The sequence below is a fragment of the Tympanuchus pallidicinctus genome, unplaced genomic scaffold (genome assembly GCF_026119805.1).
Source record: "Tympanuchus pallidicinctus isolate F22 unplaced genomic scaffold, pur_lepc_1.0 scaffold20, whole genome shotgun sequence".
Taxonomy (NCBI): Eukaryota; Metazoa; Chordata; class Aves; order Galliformes; family Phasianidae; genus Tympanuchus; species Tympanuchus pallidicinctus.
Genome location: NW_026294722.1, coordinates 5,022,393 through 5,043,355, shown reverse-complemented (window position 1 = coordinate 5,043,355; position 20,963 = coordinate 5,022,393). Strand labels below are relative to the sequence as shown.

Sequence of the window (20,963 nt, the reverse complement as noted above, 5' to 3'; positions counted from 1 at the left end):
CACCTTATGTTCATTAAGTGACTTCTTCCAGCCAATCAGGGAAACGGCAGGCATGGAGGGGAGACCTGCTGCATGGGAAAGAGATGCAGAGGAGGATGCAAATCCTCCCTTGCTTTGTCTGAGCCTCACTGAGAGATGATGTCCTTCATACGCATGACTTCTGAAGGGTTTTGGCTAAAGAAACCTTTGCCAATATGAAAACTGCAACCACTGTATTTTGGTGGGCAAACATTCCCAGTTGTTTCCAGAGGGACTGAGCTGCCCTGAGGAATGCCTTCAGCCCGTCCCATATGGTACAGACACATCCATCACGGGTATCCCAAAGCTGGAACTTTATTTATAAAATGACTCATACAGGGACAAGCAACCCCAATCCACCTCAGCAGGACAGGGCAAGGTTACACAGGCACACGGAGACCTCTGAAGACGAGCGGAGCAAATTTGCTGGTTTATATACGCAAAGCCTCTGCATGTGCTGCTTTAGGGGGCAAGCTCATGGCCTTACACTGCTGAGTATATGCCAGTGAATGGCACCATGCTATGTACAAACTTTAATGAGAACTTTTCCCCTAAAATAGATGGAGGACATGAAAATGGCTTGGCAAAATGATGTGACTTCAGAACGTGTTCCCAGTGTACTGTGGAACAACTCATGCGTGGACACGCAGTGAATAATTCAAAGGGCCGGCTCCATTTCTCTGCTCATCTCCTTCCAGATGAACTAAGACCCACAAGGCAGGATGTATTTCCTCATTCTGTGGCTGTGCTTAGATCATTCCTGCCAGCCACGGTGGGAGGAAGAGCCCAACGGTCCCCAGCAAACACACAATGATGAACATCCAGAGGAAGATCCGGTCAATGACCATCGCTACGTACTTCCAGTCTTCCTTCACCTGGCGACACAGAGAAGAAAGGCCAGTTGTTAATGCTTAATTGAGATTAAAATGTATGAAGACTATTTGTGCTTTATTCTAAATACAGTATTTTAAGTCCTTAAGAAGTAGGGAAAAAGGAAAGGGTCTTGCTTACAAACAGTAGTGGAATATGATGGCAATTTTCACTCTGATCACTTGCATGGGAGACATCCCCAGTAACAAACCCTGTTCACAGCTCCCCAGGGATGATATGTCTGTGGATAATTAAGTGTGTATGCACACTCACAATCCCAGTTTCCACGAGCAACAGCTGTAACAGGGTGTGTAAATGAGACTGAGATTCAAGTTGAAGTGGGAAAGAAATTGCTTGTTTCTTTGTGCTGGTAAACAGATTCGTTTACAGATTAATGAAGCCGAATGCATTCTGTGAAGGGAATTACAGCTTTGGCTGAGTGAGCAGTGAAAACAAACCAGCAAATAAAACAAGTGGTTTGCCTCATCCTGCTTTTTCTCCACTTTTGTCTTGCTGTGGGATGATTTTCCAGCAATTCCTCTCTGGGGAAGCCTAGTTCTTATTAGCACCATCAGGCAAGACCTGTTGTAAATGGCTATTTCATCAAGTAAGAAACCACATAAATATGAAAACCTCTTTTATTACGCTGCTGCTATTAATTCCTTTCCCAGGAAGAGGACTGATCAGATGGTGAAGCTTTATTTGATATGGCTGCCCCAACTATAATTCTCCACAATATACCACTTGATGATTAATAGCCCTGATGTCGCCTTGCGCTTCGGGCTGAAATCTGGCAGGCTGCCCTGATCCTTAGGGAAAACATCTCAGCAGGAGCTTGCTCCTGCCTCTTCTGTGCTCGTGACTGCAGCAAATCAGGAGTGTGGTGCACGGAGTAGGAGACAGCAAAGCTGAAGTTATGCTTTGCTGGGGCTGCTTTCCCTCACCCACCAGTGGGTGCAAACGGAGGATTTCATTATTCAACAGCCAGGTTAAAAAAATAAGATTAAATACTGGCTTGTGCTGAAGCCACTTACTTTCTTGGAGGAAATGACTGATCTACCATTGGTGAGTAAAAGAAATAATAACCCTTGAAATCAGTCACTATCCTCTCGTATCAAGGATGAAGTCACTGTGGATAGCCCCCTTTTGCCTTACAGGTTTTCTGATCTATTCATCATTTGCTGAGAGTTGGAGTGAGTCTCTGAAGCTTAGAATTCCTGGTGAGAAGGCCGCTTGCAAGCTCAGGATGACTGTATTTAGAGGTTTAGCATCTCACGAAGAGGCAATGTGTAAAGAAAAGCTGAAATTCTCCATCTGATGTCAATCTGGAAAGGTTGATTGAGATAAATGCTTCCCCATTATGGCAATATAAGGGGTTTTTGAGTCTTTATGCTTAGGAGAAGTGAGTGGTAGACCACCAGAATGCAAGAAATGAATGATGAGTTTCTCTTGGAGAAAAGAAAGGGGGAATGGGAGAAGAGGAACAGCTTGAAAAGTTCAGCTGAAATTTCCTTCCAGACAAAATGGATTACTCATAAACAGTCAGCCTAACTTGAAAATGATGGTTTGGAATACACTGGATGTTTGCAAAATCAATATCCAGCTTCAGAGCAAGAGCACAGAACGGTGAAATTAAAAAATATTGAGAGAAGACGAAAAAAAAGAGGGGGAGGAGGAGGAAAAGCAAATGATTTGGGGTTTTGTTTTGTTTCCTGACTGCTCTGTAGCATTTCCCCATGATTGAAACTCTCCAGCATCTCACGTAGAGCATGATCCACAGAGGCCTGTCTGACAGCATCCATGCAGCTGTCAGCATCTGCTGCCCCAACTCCTGAGCTGTGTCCTGATTAGTTTTTAAGAGGCTCACTCAAAACTCTTTTTGGGAAAGGATCAGGGGCTGCAAACAGCTGATTGTCCAACCCTCAAATTCCTACACGGTCAGGGGCCCTCTGGCTCTTCCCTGGTCCATCTCAGCAGCAGAACAGGGCATCAGCCCCAGGGCTGGAGCTGGAGGTGCCTTGGGGACCTCCAAGTGCCATCTGATGCTCAGGAGCCTGAGCCTGTCACACAGATTAGAGGAGTCCCGAGTGGTTTTATTGTACTTTGTTAAAAATAAACCAGTGAGATTATCCCGTGTTCCCTCCCCCTCAGCTATTTTCTCTCTCCCATTTTATTTTTTAAGCTGTCTTCATGGGCTTCTTATTAGAGTAGCCCTGAGATGCACACAGTCACGAGGACAATGAGGCTTTGCAGACGGTGCTGTCGGTTATTTTGACTGGTGTGTGACATGCAGCTCGTTTTACTTCTCACTCTGTAATTAATTTCTAATGGCATTCCTATCACACACTGGGACAATTCAGTCTTGCATTTTCCCCAGTGTCTTGTTGTGCTGGTTTGGTCACAGATAAGTTTCTGTAGCAAACAACTGCCCTCTTGCATTCCCCATTTTCTCTTTGCTGAAGCACTTAATTAAATGAACTACTTACTTTTAATTTAGAAACACTGCCCCTGTGGCAATGGTGCTTTAGAAAAAAAAAGGAAGTTTAAAAGAAGCTTTGTTCCCATCCTGCAAAGGTCCGTGGCTCAGAAAATATGACCCGAAAGGCATAAGCTGTGTCCCAAGGGCTGCTCTGCACAGAGCTGCCTGCTGATGGTTTGGGGGAGGTTTCCACCCCTGGTAGAAATGCCACAATTTGATTTTGAGATGAAAGCAAATTTCTGAGCACCGATATCTATTTTTCTGTAGTAAATTCTCATTTTATTAGATCAGGTCTGTTCCTTACAGTTATTTTCAATACCAGGGAGCCTGGTGCACTGACGGGCTCCACTCACTGCTGGATGTGCACATGGTGTCTTTGCTCACCATGGAGGGCTTTTTAGAGCCCAAAGAATTCTTCCTTTTCTTCTGCTTTTGATCTTTAGTGTTCCAAATATATCCCTCCTTGGGATAATTGTTTCATTTCAAGAGGGAAACAGGGAGAGGGAAGAGTAGCAGAGAGTGAAAAGAGAAAGTTCATTTTGAATCATAGAATGGCCTGGGTTGAAAATAACCACAATGATCATTGAGTTTCAACCCCCCTGCTATGTGCAGGGTCACCAAGCACCAGACCAGGCTGCCCAGAGCCACATCCAGGGATGGGGCATCCACAACCTCCTTGGGCAACCTGTTCCAGCGCTCTTTCTTGAAGAAAGATGTGATGGATTGTGATGGATTAAGAGGAAACAACAGGTATTCATCGACTCAGTTCTTGTTGACATCAACAAGCTTAGCAGGGAGAGAATCAGTTGAAGTAAGTATTATTGATGCAATATTTTTTTCATTTGCACCATGGGGAAATATGTGAGTTAAAAATCAATTGACTTCCATGGGCTTACTCATGATTATTACTAGCTGGAGAGAGCAGAGTTTAATTCCCACAGTCCTAATGTGATGGTGAAATGTTTTAGCCCAGGAAAGAGAGCTGAGCTGTCAGCTAATGAAGGTGAGGGTTCACAGCTTTCTTTGTCACAGATTTGTTCTGCGACCTTGTACAGGTCAACTCATCTCTGTGCTTTGGCTGTCACTCCTCAAAATGAGGAATAAACAGCTGCTTCCTCAAAGGGATGCTGTGAAGTAAAATACATTAAAGAACAGAGGCCTCTAAAACTGTGGTACCAAAGAGCACATAAATGGACAGTAGCACTTAATCCTTTGTTGCTGCTGCTAAGTGCTCTGTGCTATGAAAAATGCAAATATAAAGATACTCTTCAAGCCCAGGAAGTCTTGCCTAAAAGCACTACGACTTCCTTTGACTGTAAATCTGGTGACAATCGAACTGTAAGAACTGTCAGAAAGGTATCTTTGCTGACTGATACCTCTAATTAAAACTAGATCCCGTTTTCTTAGCAAGAAGCTTGTGTCTGTGACCATAATTAGCTGGCGTACTGTAACCATAGTATTGTAAGGGAAGAGCTACGAGATATAAAAGCATGTGGCATTTGTATGTGCATCACCATCTCCATTAAAAAAAAAACCTTTCAGCCTCTACTTTCTCTCTCTATTTGTAGCCCTTCGGAGTAAGCACGAAGTCTGTCTGTCCACCCACCTTCCCGCAGACTGAGCCAAGAGGAGCTCCACTGGAAGTCCACTAATGAGGAATGGCATCACACATGGCTAAACATACCCTGCAGCATCCCCATGCTACGGCACACTTCCCACAGCCACAGCCTATTTCAGGAATTTGCCTTCCCAGGCTCAGTAACCACAATCAGTGCTGAAGAGAAACCACAGTGCAAATTCCCTGTCTGTCAGAGGCTTCGCTAAAAAGAATTCTGCTGTGTTCCCACAAAGATGACTGCTTTTCTATTTTCTTTCACAATCATAGCCCAGGAAGGGTCAAGATGCTTCCTGGAAGGATTCTGTTTCTGTGCTATCTCATTATAAAACAGTTTTTGGCTTTTATCTGCAGAAAACTGAAGGCACAATTCAGAGCCATGATGTGATCCTTGTGCAAAGAGCAGTGCTGTGAACTGCTGAACTACCAAAGCAGGGATGTTAGGGCAATGCTGGGGCAACCAACGTCAAAGTGCACTTGCTGATACTGTTCTCAGGAATGGGACAATAACAAACCATGCTGGCTCCTTCTCTGGCTGTTTCCTATAGCAGGCAAAGGCAGAATCACTACTGCAACATGCCCTCTAACCTCAATTAAAATCACATCCTTAGCTGCAATTAAAAGTGCTTTGAAATGGTTCAGTCTTGAAATAACAAAGAATTTCTCTTTTTTTCTAGCTATATTTTGATCCCCTAAGAAGCAAAATAAATTAAATACCCTTATGCCCACCCCAAAATTTGAAGACTTCAGGGGAAGATGACTGTTCTCTTCTACAACTGGTCCTACTTGACCAACAACTCCGCTTTTCTGCTGTAGAACCCTATTGTTTGAGAGCAGCCCTGAACATGCCCTGGTTGTTCCAGACCCTTGGCCTGGCAAGACCCCAGAGATAAGCTCTCTAGCTATATCCAGGGTCATGGCATTGTGGGCTTAGTGGGGACATGTTGATGGTTGGATCAAATGATCCTAGTGAGCTTTTCCAACCTTAATGATTCTATAATTCTGTGATTCTATCTATAATGCCAGTGTGTCCAGGACCCACGATGGTGAATACATTCTGATACCCCTCAAGTTTGGTGAGGTTTCCTTCAGATTATTTTCAGCTTACCCAAGGAGGCCAAATTCACATACTTACCGAGAAATCTGCATCTTCTGCTCGCAGGTGGTCTGCAATATAGTGGACCCCTTCCACTGCCAGCTTCAGGGCTGGGGACATCAGCACGAGGTGTTCGCCTTTGTTGCTGTGACTCTTGCTTCCTTGAGTCGGCGTGCCAGCTGCCTCTCCCTTTTTGCACTTACACTTGCACTGGTGGGGCTTGTGCTGGGGTTGCTCTTCATTGAGGTGGCAGCGCTGCGATGCTGGAGAGGCACTGGAGTGGCCATTGGTCTGGGAAGAGTCCTCCTGCAGGTAACAGTACTGGATGCTGCGGGACCTACAGCGGATGTTCCCTTCCTCTGTCTTATTGGGGCTGTACATCTGCTGAACACTCAGCGATCTGCCTTTTGAGATGGATGTGGTCTGGGTGTCACGTAGGGGGTGGCAGGAGGACTGCGGAGAGGAGCAGGTCACCTGTGGGGGCTCAGGGTGCAGCATCGAGTACTGTCCAGAAGGGGATTTGCACATAGGCTGGGCCTTGGCCGGCTCCTCAAGGTGGGCGCAGAAGGAAGATGTGGGTGAAGGTTCATTACTCTGGGGGCTGGGGGAGGATGAGGTAGTGAAGTTGGGCTCCATGTCGGCCTCGGACCAAAACCTTGGTGAGTTGGTCATTTTGTGCATAGATTCGATAAGTTTCTTGCAATTGTCCTTCACTGTGGAGGGACGCTTCATGAAGAGGAGACGTGGGACTATGTCAAGGAAGACTCTCCTCACCCAGTCAGGCATCGTGTGGGTACGTGGGGAACGGTGGTGCACGTTGAGCACAAAGACAGTGATGATGATAGATAAGGTGACAAATATCATGGTGAAGAGCAGATACTCTCCTATCAGGGGGATGACCAAGGAGGTAGAAGGGATGATTTCTGTGATGAGCAGCAGGAACACCGTGAGGGACAGCAGCACAGAGATACACAAGGTTATCTTCTCTCCACACTCAGAGGGTAGGTAGAAGACCAGGACGGTCAGGCAGGAGATAAGCAGGCAGGGAATGATCAAATTGATTGTGTAGAACAGTGGCAGCCTCCGGATGATGAAGGAGTAAGTTATATCAGGATAGATCTCTGTGCAGCATTCATATTTCTTGCTGTTGTAATTGCCCACAGCATTAATGATGACCCACTCCCCACTTTCCCAGTAGTCCAGTTGGTCCACGTGGCTGTGCATGCTCACCAAGTCTATCTTAGCTTTGTCATACGTCCAAGAGCCAAATTTCATTTTACAGTTCTGCTGATCAAAGGGGAAGAAGGTAACATCGATGCTGCAGGAGCTTTTATAGATGGCAGGCGGCATCCATTTAATTCTCCCATCATAGAAGAGGTGGGCTTTGGTCAGGTGGGTGACTGCAAAGTCACCGTCAGCGCTAGGGAGAAAAAGAAGATAAAAGAGACTGAAGTTCTTTGAAACTTATCTAATTACTAAAGAAATAGGATATTTACTGTTTGGCTTCCAAGGATGCACTCAGGGCACCTCAGAGATGCAAGGTGTACACCATCCACCCTACCCAGATTCTGAACTCTATTGGCTTATGCAAGCACTGGATTTGAATGCAAATGTCAAACCTTGACACTATGAGCCATGCCCTGGAGCTAAATGCACTCAAGATCCCCTGGAAAAGGAAAATGCCCTGGAAAGGGTTGATTTTGCTCTGCTTTAGAGAGGTAGGAAGGAACCGGCCAGTGTGGCTGCGAGCTCTACAGAGTTGTGACAGCCACCGTAAGTGAACACTGTTGGGTAATCAGTCAGTTTCTTACACAAAAAACAGTTAGAACATCCTATGAATAGGAGCAGTAACAGTTAGAGTCTTAATTTCCCAGTATGGGAATTATTTACATTGTCTTTTTCAGGGACTCTCAGTTGGGGGCTGTGTGCTGAGATCAGATACTTAAATAAGAACCCAGGATTTTCAATCAGAAAGCCTTATCAAGCTAGTGTCTTTGGAAAGTCACAACCTGGACACCCAATAATTATTCTGTGGTGGTGAACTGGGCTTTTTAGCTAAATTCTTGCTTCAATAATGAAAAGTCTTTACACTCTGTGGCAAGTTCTGGAAAAGCCAAAGTTTTTTTCTAAGATGAGAAAGCTAAAAATACATACAAACCCAGACTGCTCTCCCCAAGGGATCAAGGCAAAAACACCCGCACCTTTCTCTCTAACACAAATGAATAAGAGCATTACCATCGTACCATGCATTTCCTTTCTTGACTTTTCTTTTTCATGTCTAATTTACACTCATGAACTTCTTTCTCTGGATGAAAACCATCTAGTTTTCTCCTGGGTTTGTCTGCCCCGTGAAGCCAGATTGTGATACAAAACATGCAGAGCAAGTGATGCTCCAGCATTTGCTCTTCTTGGTGGTTTTCTTTCTAAATCTCAATAAGAACTTGGAATCCAATTCTGCACTTAATGAGACCTTAGAGGCCCGATTAAATTGTTCATTAATGGAACAATATGTTTATAATTGGACTGGTATTGCAGCAAAGAGATAATGAACATCCACCAGTGTTTCCTTTCTCAGGTAGAATGATGTGCAATTGGCTGGGCAAACAACACAGCTGTGGTTTTGCTATTTAATGCTACTGCTAAAGGGCATGAAGCTCTCACACTAAGGGACAGCAATTCTCTTAGGTATTATTTTCACAGACTCTGTTTCTTTCTCAAAACTGTCCTGTCTGGCAGTTTTGTCAAATTCCTATGCCTCCCTACATGCCTCTCTTCTGTAAGCATAGATGCAACTAGAGTGATGCTGCATGCCTTGCACATCAATTATTTCAGTAACTGATCTGCTTCTTTGATTAGAAGGCCATTTGAATTGCATGCCCAACAAACCCAGCCTCAGCCCCGGTCCTCTCCAGCTCACACACTTACAGATAGCTGCAGCTTTATCTTCCAAGGCAGATGTTGATGCAGTGCCATGGCAGGCATGAATCCAAAGGCAGAGTTGTTTCTTGCATCTGGGGGTTATCTAATGACTCTGAGGAGCCTTAAAACATCCTGGCATCTTCCTGCTCTTCCCTTAGCAACCTAACAAGGCTATAAAGTAATTCTTGACTTTGGATGGGTTTCATAGCATGTGCTTGAACTTCTCACTTCGGTTTAGCATAGAGATATCTGAGCAATTTTTAAGCAGGCTAAATTAACCTCGATACTGTGGGCAGATGGAATCTAAGCCAGTTATGTTGTGCAAAGATAGTATTAGCTGTTGCCTTAGCCCATTGTGCACATATATATATATATATATATATATATATATATTTATATATTTTTATATATTTGCCTATTTTCCCAGGCTTCCCACCCACACTGGACCCTCAAGCATATGCTCACAGACTTGGAAACCACGCTAGCTGGCATGCTGTTGATGTAGGGTGAAGCCAGAGAAAGTCTTTCATTCTGGCTAAGGCTTTCATTCTGTTCATCTTGACATCAAAAAGATCACCAGGCTGTTGACAGTCTTCAAAAAAGCCTTTCTCCTGTCTTCTCCAAGGTGTCAAGCTGAGAAGACCATCCATAAATGAAGTCTGCAGTTACGAGAAACCTTTTCTCATGGAAAGCTTTCCTATAGGAGAATCCATTCTTGGTCAAGTTGTGCCAACAATCACTAAATAACCTGAAGGATGCCTTAGGCAGGCAGGGGGGAAATCGGCAGGGAAAATCAGCAGTCATTGCCTCACAGTGGTAGCACAATTTCATCTCATTGAGTCTCAACCACTGTGTTGTGACAGTTGCATCGAAAAACCATTTGGAAGCAGGAGCGAGTGAAAGGTAAATATCACAACAAGAAGTTGAGAATTAAGACAGACAGGCTCTCCTGATTGCTCCGACCTGACAGCTCTAAAAAATCTGCCAGTAATAAAGTGCCAGAGCTTTTATATTTTCATGTCAAACACAACTGTGCACACTAATAAAGACAGAAGGCAGTTTCTCATTCCTTTTCTGATGGAAATAGCTCTGCTGCGTTCTGCAGCCTCTGATTCTTCAGTTCTGGGATGCAGGCACTTCTTCTAAAATCTTATACATTCCTGAAGGTGAGAGGGTGGCATTGTTTCGCTGGCAGCCATCAACCGTGTTCCATTAAAAAGCTCTGCTGATGGAGAATTTTTTGCCCGTTTCTGTTTTGCCTGCAGTTGGACATGGATCATCTCACAAAATTGAATGTTTTCAGAATGCATGCAAATGAGGTGCACGCTTATTTTAATTTCTGATGATACCACTTAAATCCAAAGAGAGCTTTAAAAGCTTGAAAATTACCTCTACACATGTATGGACGTAGTTAGAATGCCCTCATTTAAAGCATTTGTCACCCAGCAACAGGAACCAAGGCAAAATGAGGTTTGAGGACCCTGTTAAACAACCCACCCTGTGCCCTTTTGGCAGATATTAAAGAGATGCATCTGTATCGTTCAGATTAAAGCACTCCGCAAGGGCAAATCAAGTCATCTTTTGTTCAGTAATTACTTTGTATTACTGAAACGATCACCAGGAATTCAGAGGTTGAAAAGGACCTCTGGAGATGATCTAGTGCAAATTCCCTGCTCAAAGCAGTCAGCTACAAGAGGGCAGTCAGGGCCTTCTCCTGCTGGGTTTGGAATACCTACACGTTATTGGCAACTTGGGTACAAAACAGTTATGTAGATACAGAGTTTGGGCGTTGATTTCAGGTTCCATCCCAGCATTTGCTTGCTTCAGATGTTGAGAAATCCTGGATAACAGAAATCTCCAGAACTCCTCAGTAAAAGCAGCATCTGTCTCAGACGTGGCTGAGCTGCACTGATGAAATAAGCACAACTTCCTCAGAAAGCTGTCGCAGTACTGAGAATTTGGGCATTTTACCTTTACTCTTGGCTTTGCCAAAAATCCTCATCAGCACCACAGAGGTAAACTCTGTCCTGATGTTATGAGAAGGCCACAAATGCTAACTCAGCTACAGCCCAGGAGAGAGTTCCCTCTTAAAGGTTTCCATCAGTTCTTGTAATATTCAAAGGCATCTGAAGATGCCTCTAAAAATATACTGAATTCCCAGAAGAATCAGAAAAGTTTAAATGTGAAGCAGCAGTTGCAACTTAAAACTACAGTCTGGTGCAAAATGACAAGATCTGAGTATGCACACAAACCAAGAAAAATGTCAATAATGTTTCCAACATTTTTAAGGTTAGACTAAGGCATCTTTTGGCATTTCTCTTCCAAACGGTGTCCAAAAGGTTTGGAATGACTCAGAAAACCAGTGCTATCCCATAAGCTTCACTGGTTGCAAACATCATCGTACAGTTCAAAAGAACAAGCCATTGTAGCATACTTCAAAGAACTCTCTGCTTCCTCAAGATTTTCAAAAGCTGCCTGCCAGATGAACTTCTAATCCAGTCCAGCAATCCTTTGTGTCCAAATTATCACTGGCTGCATTTCCTCAAGATATGTCCTCCTCCCAATTACTGAAATTGTATTATTTGAATTCCCCTCATGCATGAGGAATCTTTTACTCACTTTTTGTTACTACGGATGATAAGGCAGGGATTTCCTTTTGGAAGAGCCAACTCCAGAAAGCATTGAGAAAAGTTAATTATGAAGTCAGAATATTTCCAATAGCCTTTCCCCAGGTTTTACACTCAGCAGGGATGAGAAATGCTGCAATGCTATCTCAAACATCTAGTTGAAAGTGAGCCAGCAAAGCTCACATTTCGAGTTCCCTGCCCAACCATTGGGCTGAAGGTTCTTGCATTCCACTTTAGCAACTGGACCAACTGGCTGCAAATTTGCTGTTCCAAAGTCCCGTGGAGTTTCAGTGATGTGCTGGATCCAAATCACACAACACAGTGGTGGAGCAGTGAAAACACTAAAATGCAGACCTAAGTGTTCATTCCTTGGTTAAGCTGACAAAAAAAATATTTTTTTTTTCCACTTTAAATACACAAAGGAAAACTAAAATGTGCATAAAGTCCATTCATGAATGGAAAAATAAGTCAATGCAGAGAATTAGATAATTCGCTTACAAATGATTTGGTGGCATCTGAACTGCCTTTAGAGACTCAGATACAGAACAGCTGGCCTTCTTGGCAGAGAAGAGAAGCTTTGACAGTTCCCTATTAACTCATATTCCTCTGCTATACATATGTTTTGTTGTGTCTAGCAGAAACTATTTACAGAGCCTTAGAATTTATCTCATCGAGCCTGAAAACCCAACAGCATATTCATTTCCCTGTAGAATATTAATTTGCTTTTAGATTCCTTGTGAATGTTTATAACTACATAGGTTCTTGAGGCCCAGCCATCCAAGTTTACTCATTTAATTTGGGCCTCTAGAGTGGATAAATGGAAGTTTTGGACAGTAACGAGCTTAGGCATGAGAATAACTCACAAAAAAGCATTATGCTTCTTTAATGATGTAAACTTGAAATCAATTTAAGTGTTATCATTTCTATACGCTCCTCAGGATGGAAACAGGAAAAGCCTTGTGCAACCTGCTGTCCTGAAAGTCTCTTTTCCAAGGGATATCATCCCAAACAGAAACACCATAATTCCACCAGGGCATGTGCTAACCATTGAATAACTCACATTAAAAAGCTCAAACAGTGCAAAGGCCAACAAGGCCACTCACCCTGTTCCATTAAGGTTCCTGCACACAATTCCCTTGATGGTAGAAACTCAGAGTTATAAGTATGTACTTTAAGTTCCCCCTAAACAATATGCATAAAATATGAGAGGGAATCCTTATTTATATCACCCATGAGCATTCACTATCATTTCTAAACTTTCCTGGAACAGTCCTAGCTGGAATAAGAACACGCTCAAGAAAAGAAATGTGGTGGAATTAAACAGCTGCTGAGCTGTTGAGGAGAGACACCTGCTGATGCCCCCTCATGCTGCGTGTTTTGCCTTACCTTGTCCTGCAATCCTTAAAGAATCATGAAACTTCATTGTCAGAGTGGTGCAACTAAGACAACAAGTGCAGTTACAGATGGATTTAGTAGGAAATCAGATAGACAAGCGCCGCCAGGACAGACAGCAGTCTACACAAGACATGTCTGACACTATATGAAAGAGCATGGGCAAGTATAGAAATAAAGAGAGAGAATTAATGGAAAGCCAATGCTGACCAGCTAATGGTTGGCGCCTACAGGCATGTTTAATTCATGGCTAAAGTAACCAATTAAAAATGTATGATGGACTCATGACAACCATCAGGAGAACACACGATTATAAACTGTAAGCATGGGTAAAAGAAGAGCTGTAAGGTTTGGTGGCTGGGTCAGACCTCACTGAGCCAAGCACTGAGGCAGGTAAAGCTCAAAGTGTTGCAGCCTCGAAGAGCACAGGAAGGACATTCTGGAATAGCTGCTGTTATCATACTGGGGTTGCTGAGGAGCATTAGCCACTGGTGTGACACCAACACTCCATGTCACTGAGGATCAGGGACAAGCTAACAGGAAAGGTGACAATTTCAATTGCCTCCAAACCTCACAGTCCTCCAGAAATTTTCCCACCAGTCGTGTCTTTGAAAAGCAAAACCAAATTATATCAAACTAGAACCAGGCAACTCTTCTTTAGAAATGAACCTGGCTTCTATTTGGTGTGTTTTCTCTGAATGAAAGCCACATACAAAGATGGATTTGTTTGATGCTTGCAGAAATATTTTCTCTGGAGCCTGTGTGGGGAGGGAGCCTAGAATACCCTGCATCCAAAGAGACCACAGAGCTCTGGTACGATAAGCAAAGGAGAAAGCAGCCTCGGCACTTGGGAACTCTTCCTTTGAGTATCAAAAGTCTCTGAAGGAAAGAAAGAAAAGCACCACCTACTCCCTGCAAGGTGTGCAAATGAGAGAAAGATTACAAGCCTTGGGGATCAGGAACAAATACCTATTTAGGAATAATTCTAGAATTGCATTGAGTAAACCTGTATTTGTAGAAAGTCTGACATTTTTTGGTTAATTTGCCTTTTTAAAACCCATTCTTGGTAATGAGCTTCTCCAGTTGATGGTGATGAATGAGAAAGGAGAGCTCCATGCTGACAAGGGCTGACAGATCCAGCTCAGATTAATTCTCTCTCCAACATGTGGCATCCCCCACATTACTCACTGCTAGAGAGCAATCATCAGGACAAAAAAACACCACCAAACCTGTGATGAGCGTTAGTCATGCCATTTGAGGCATGTCTAGGACAGATACTGTGAGAATCTAGGACAGACATTACAAAAATCTACACAGACCTCAAGAAAAGAGAGCAAAAGAAGGAGGGACAATTGCAAAAAGCTCCTCGATGCTGTAGGAAGGGAAAGTTGGCAAGGATGTGTTTGCCTTCCAGACTCTGCGCTCACACTCACTTATTATAGAGGACAATGTCTGGCCTCCAGATGAGCTCTGAGGGGATTCGGATGGATGTGACATTTTCATACTCCTGGGGGTCCCAGCGCAGCTTGTAGTCATGCCATTCCTGCCAAAAAGTAGGTGGTTACAGAACTGGGAGAGTCCAGATTGCAAAACTGAAATGTAACAGGGAAAAGCACATCTTTTGGTGCACCCACCTGCTTCACCCACACATTTGTGGTCATCATTTGGTTCTTCTCATCCTGAAAAGCAAGATCAGATGTTGGTTACAGGAGCACATGAAGCGGCCCAAGGAATAAACTAAATTAAATGTAACTTCACTGCACTTGATTTCTGTAATGACAAATCAATTCCGCAATAAAAAGAAGTTTAACCTTGGAAATAAAAAGCAGATGTTTCCTTCATTCAGAATGGGACAGGGCACAGCTGTCTGATACCACACAACAGCTGAGCCTGCACCGAAGCAATCCTGCCAGCAGACTGGCTTGAATTTACTGGGATTTCCCTGGGTTCAACCTCAGATGATGGGGACAGGTAGAAGGAAACGCTCCTCAGCTCAGCTTTGTCCTGAGCACTGAGGGAAGGGACTGTTGTACGTATGTGCTCAGTCACACTTGTGCATGGCTTACACTGCTCAGCTCTATAGCGCATAGTATTTAGTATTTCCATGCAACATTATCAGTGAGCACAGTTTTGGAAACATGAAGCTCAGTGGTATTTCTGTTTCTATAAAATACATGAACTTTGAGCACCATGGAGTGACTGATTTGGACAAAACCACGCTTGGATGACATGTAACTTTTAGGTCTAGTGCATATCTATGATGTTGACTGGCAGGCTTTCTCCCACCTCCAATTAGAAATAGCACGAGACAGCAGAACTACAAATAAACCTTCAAATAGTGCTGAATTAATAGCATAGTGGTATTACTAGTGGAACTAATTATTATTCAACACTTGCCTTGCATGCAAGTTACCAGCCCTGGGTAAATCACCAGGATGAATTATAGAGAGCCCAGAGCTTACTGGCGTGCTTGTTTCTTTTCTCTCTCTTTGGTCTGGCATCAAACCCTGCTTGGATGACAGGGCTCATTTGCAAACAAACTGCTCATCGTTAACTTTGCACTTGTGCCAGTTCAGGATTAATTCTGAGCATTAAAAACCAGAAGGCTTCACATGGCTGTGTCTCCCCACTCCTTGCGGCCACGGCATTAAGTGTAGCACTTGAGTAGAGAGACCTTCGTCCAGGAGATGGGCACCAGCAGCATGTGGAGGAAGGAGGAACACAAAGAACATTCAAATGAGTGACAAAGGAAAGACAAAATCCAGCTGTTTCCTGGGGTGCAGGTGGGACAGTAGGATTACCACTGGTGAGGCAAAGGACTGGACCACCACTCTGCTTCTTTATACTGGGGACTACAGCCTCACAGGTGCCACCATATTCCCATGTAAATTCCTGCCTACTTTCTCCCTCCAGGCTATACCTGAGTGTTCTGCTGCCCTCCTGGACCAAGCGAAGGATATCTCTTATCCAACAGGTTCCTCACAGTGGCGATGTGATGCTGCCTGCCTGGCTCACTTCTTCCACATAGAGCACAGCAGGGGATTCTGCAGCTAAGGCACAGCTGCTCTGCCTGGTCTCTTTTCTCAAGGTGAGCACAGCACCATGCAGAGACACGGGTTTGGACTCTAAGCATGCCTCTCAGTGGCTGTTCCCAGACATGTGCCTGATCCCCTACCCTTCTTCATGGCTCTGAAACAACCGGGTGAGCTGAGGACACGTGGCGATGTCAAGTTCCCCATTGATTTTTCTTTCCCTCCCAGCTTTTGTCAGCAGGAGCCAGGATTTGAATAAGGCTCTGATTTCTCTTTCAGACTTCTTGTCGTTGGGAGCTGAACAACAGCCAAGCAGGGGGCTGCACAAGGAATGCCACTGCTAGAGAGAGACAGTCAAAGTACTGCAGCAGTGGCAGAGGTGACATCCACATCCCCTGATCCCAGTAGTGTGGGAAGGGATGAGACACCCCTCCTCTTGCTTCCCCCAGCACAGGGAGGCAGCCAGTTGCACTTCTGACCACTAACACGACTTTAAAAAGATTAATTCTTCTTCAGGAACCTGGAAAGAGCTCTACAAGGCAGGTGTATCGATCCCACCCCTCCGTGGTTCTGCAGCTGCATAATAGAAATCTCTATCATGCTTCCACAGTCACTAATGTCTCATCTTTACTCTTATCAATTATTTAGATGAGAACTGAACAACTTCTTTATGAACGACTGCAAACAGCTCTGGATTGCGCAGGCTGACAGAAAGAGAGAAGAATGGAGGATCACTTTTGTGCTGCAGAGCTGTTGTCTTCCTGCAACTGCTGTCTTCCAGTTCCTCCTCTCACCCCATCTTGGCTTCATTTCCTTCGCATCTAAGGTCTGAAGCTCTGCAATCAGGGCTTGTTGTGCTTTCCATCTATCTTTCATCCTTTCACTTGGCTGCCTGTTGCCTTTAGGCTGGTACTCACAGCAGTGTAGCATCTTCCAGTGTTCTTCTTTCCCTTATAAAAATCTATTTCTCCTCATGAAGCCACAATGCTATGAGGCTCTATGAACCAATGGAAACATTCAACCTGAATACTTAAGGATTCATTGAGGATGAAGGACATAATGGCACACCATTATGAAAGATGCTTTGACCACATCAATAGGAGGCGAGGTGGAGCCCAAGAGGCCTTGGGAGACCAGATTGGTTATTAGGAAAAATTTCTTCTCAGAATGTATGGTGATGCAGTGGCACAGCAGCCCGGGGGGTGCTGGGATCATCATCCCTGGAGGTGTTCCAGAGCTGTGGCACTGAGGGATGGGGTCAGTGTGCATGGTGCTGTGGGTTGGAGTTGGACCTGGAGATCTTAGAAGATTTTTTTTTAACCTTGATGACTCCAAAATCATTTGGAAAGAGACTTTGATCACCTCAGCAGAGGTCCAAAAGGAGGGGATGGGCAGGCTCCAGCAGCACCACATTCAGCAAAGGCATGGAGGATGATTCCAGATTTCTGCTTATAGCCTCTGCTATTTCAGTTATTCCTGGATGAAATCTTGATAATAAGAAATCTCAACTTATTTAAGAGAAGTTCTAAAAGTTTTTTTCCCTCCGATTTTATAACCCTTATCTCAAAATATAAGACACAGAGAGTCATCTGCTATGATCGTCCTACACTATGGGTACTCTATTAGAGAGCAACATCTCCAATTTGCATCATACTCTGCATTATCACCCCCTTTCTTTTTGCCACAAAAAAACAGCAAAAATTGATAGAGGGAGCTTCTGAAAGCATGGCCAGAGCTTGTTCAAGAGATGTGCCTTGATGTCAACACAGTGTCCTGGGAAGCACCGTCTGCAAATGGACTGAAAGAAGCACACAGGAGCAAGATGTGCACCAGCTAGAATGTGTGTGTATGCTTTCCATCACCCTGTGGGGAATCACCTGTGTTTGTGACTGTAGGAAACACACACTGCAAGACGATAAGCCTTTAAATACCAATTCAGTGTGCATCAGTCCAGAGTACGAATCACTCTGTTCCATACAGGCAGTTTGAACATGTAAGTTCTACCTGAGCAAACATAATTTTCTCCTTAGTATCTGTCTGCACATCTAACACGCTTCAAAACTTTCATTTGCAGGGAGCTCTGTAGGCCAGCCATCTCCCAGAGATGTACAAACCACCACTCTGATCAGCTCACGCCAATTAGTGCTAACAATTATGGTTTAAATTATAATCAGCCGCTTGTTTTTCCCCTTAGCCAGGATCCTTTGGCACTCAAACCAGTTGCTCCACTGCTCTGCTGTAATCATTCCCACTGGCTTTTGGTAAGGAATTTGGGATTCTGGCTATAGTCAGTGAAGAATAAAGGATATGGTTTGGGGACCAGCTACTCACACAAGTCACAGCAGAGCTGTGTGGTGACTCTTTCCTACTGAGAGCAAAGGCTTCCCACCCTGACTCTGAATCACCCTGCAAACCCTTCCCCCCCTGCTCACCAGGAGCATCCCCCCAGCCCAGTTAATCTGCATGGGCAGGGTGCACTTACCACATCGATGAGCTGGGCTATGGACAAGCCGAAGCGGACCAGGACCACATCGGAAATGTTGGCGACAGGACGGGACCACTTGTTATAACCGGAGAAGAGTTTCTTCAGGAGACGTTCCTCCGCATGGGCTCGCGTTTCCACGTGGCCAAAAGCTGTGGGCAGGGCAGGGTGAATTCGCTTTGCTGTGCACTGCAGCCCTGAGCCATAGGGGGGAGCAGAAGCCTTCCTGGGGGGACCCCGGGATGATCCCAAGCGTGGACACAGCAGGGCAATGCCACCGTGGTGACATTCCTCCCTACCACCCCAGGCACTGATTGCTGTTTATTTCTTGCTCAGTTCACCTGTATAGAAACCGTAAGGGCTTCTGAAGAACAAGATCGGTCTGCAGAAATTGGGGGCATCACTAAAACCATTTAAAAACCACTGCACAGGCCATTTTCGCCCGAATCTTTAGTTTTTGTGGCCACTTCGTGGCAAGCTTCTAGCATAGGAGACTGTGGGCAGGAATGGGGGGTGCTAGGCAAAAAGAAAAGCAGCGTTTTTAATTAAAAACAAAACTGCAGGGGGATAGGGGTCATGGATTGGATTAGCACAAGAAAACTGGCATCAAATGCATCAGTTAAAAAATAAAAACAGACAAATTCAGCTCTTCAAACTAAGCTTCATAGCAGCCCCTCAGAAACGACGGCAGAAGGAAGAGAACGGGGGAGAGCTCAGACTGGATAACACGTGTGAGGTTTCTCTCAACAACGACTTTAGAAGTTGGATGCTGCAAAGAACAGCCCCGACCCTGACGGAGCTGCCGACGGTTGGTTTAATGAAAAACGAAATCCTCAGTTCTCTGGAGATTGCCTTGGGGCTGCATCCCATCTCCCAGCAAGGGCAGTGGGAAGAGGCAGCGGGGGGCTCTCCCCGCGTCCCCCGTGGAATATGGCTCCTACTTAGCCGCAGCCTGCCCTGGATTATACAAAAGGAAGCATTAACAGAGCGCTGCCTGCTCTCTCCCCAACCACAGCCATCGCCCGGAGACACATTAACACACTTCACCCAGGGAGAAAAACCCAGCAAGAGGCTGAGCTCTCTGTGCGTTCACTCCCCATGTCTCCCCTTCCCTGCTGTGCTTTAACCCTTTCCCCAACTGTTCGGGCAAGGAGAAGGAAATAGAAGCAAAGCGCTGAGCGATTTATGTAGGGGACCTGTAACAACGGGGCAGGGGGGTGTGGGAGTGCGGGAAATTCCTTGCAGAAAGGGACTGGTGTTCGCAGCATGGCTAAGGGAGAAAAGAAAGAGCAGGGGAGAAGAGCCTTCTCAAACTTACCGGGGAAGATGCTGGCACACAGCAGGAGGAGAAGGTTTCCCTTGGACATGAAAAATCCCATCGTGGAGCAGAGCTCGGGCTTTAGTACGCAGCGTCTCCCGTCGGGGCAACTTTTCCTCTCCGAGTCTCCGGATCCTCCGGCTTCATTCCCCTCAGCTCCTTTCTCTCCCTCTTCTCAGGAGGGTATTTGATGATTTATATTCTTCCCATTCTTTGGCTACTTCTCAGCTCTCCGCGCTAGGAAGATGCTCTTCCCCGGGGTAAGGACGGACACTTGCGCTCACTCACGAGAGATACAGGAGAGCTGCAGAGAGCTCCGGTAAGGATGCACAGAACACCCAGCCTTCCTGCCTGCCCTGCTCGCTCCTCTCTCTGCTCCGGGGCGCTTTGGCTGCTCGATTTGTTCGCTCCTGCTGCCGCCCTTCCCCCAGCCCTTTGAGCAGCCTTCGCTGAGCTTTTTGCTGCTGGTGACCACCGACGCCGAGGAGCAGCGCTTGGTGAAGCAGAGGGGGAGAACGGCGTGTTTGGGTATTTGCTGTAGTCAGACCTGCCCACCTCCAGCTGAGGAGGAGGGAATCAGTGCTCTCCAGCAAACAGGCTGCAGGAGAGGAAAACTTTGAGAGTGAGAGATAAAAGGGGAGGTCCAGAAGCTGGCTGCACGCACCCATAAGCTGTGGGGCTGGGGTCATTTGGGATCCTTATATAGCACCTGTACCCCAAATAGCTTTTAATTAACAGTAGCTGTACGTTTAATCTTGCCCGAGTGCTTTTCAAAATTGCTCCTGTAGACTCAGGTAATTAGCCTGATGGGTATTTCTGGTCAAGGCATGTAACTCTGCTGTCAAAGGTTGAGATCAGTGAGCCTGTCCATGAAAACAGGGCTCAGCTGTGCTTGGTGCTGTACAAACGCATGGCAAAAGCACAAATGTTAGGCTGCTCAGAGGCAACATGCAAATCAAAGGTGAGGCAGAGGCAGGAGCTTACCTGAACTTATCTATATCTGTGAATGCACCTTAAATACACCACAAATAGCCCTGCTGAAGTCTTGACAACTGTCTGTGAAGGAAAACTGTCAGCAACAAATTAGTGCTCAGCCCTTCATTGCGCAGCCCTGA

At 45.2% G+C, this 20,963-nt stretch overlaps 1 protein-coding gene across 1 annotated transcript; it reads right to left on the bottom strand.

Moving 5' to 3' along the window:
• Nucleotides 1-331: 331 nt before the first annotated feature.
• CHRNA4 (cholinergic receptor nicotinic alpha 4 subunit) lies at nt 332-20,078 on the bottom strand. The gene is made up of 6 exons (XM_052683964.1): nt 19,849-20,078; nt 18,531-18,682; nt 14,651-14,695; nt 14,450-14,559; nt 6,118-7,498; nt 332-893 (listed from the first exon to the last, which is right to left on the bottom strand). The coding sequence occupies exons 1-6, from the start codon at nt 19,907-19,909 to the stop codon at nt 768-770; spliced, it is 1,875 nt and encodes a 624-aa protein (XP_052539924.1). The 5' UTR covers nt 19,910-20,078; the 3' UTR covers nt 332-767.
• Between the last annotated feature and the right edge of the window lie 885 nt (nt 20,079-20,963).

What these genes read in the sequence shown, in the direction of transcription:
- CHRNA4 (XM_052683964.1), bottom strand. Translation starts at nt 19,909, where the DNA reads ATGGGATTTTTCATGTCCAAGGGAAACCTTCTCCTCCTGCTGTGTGCC. An exon ending in TAGCCCAGCTCATCGATGTG is followed by an intron (nt 14,696 to 18,530) that starts GTAAGTGCACCC and finishes CTTGCTTTTCAG; the next exon opens with GATGAGAAGAACCAAATGAT. An exon ending in CAAATGTGTGGGTGAAGCAG is followed by an intron (nt 14,560 to 14,650) that starts GTGGGTGCACCA and finishes ACTTTTTGGCAG; the next exon opens with GAATGGCATGACTACAAGCT.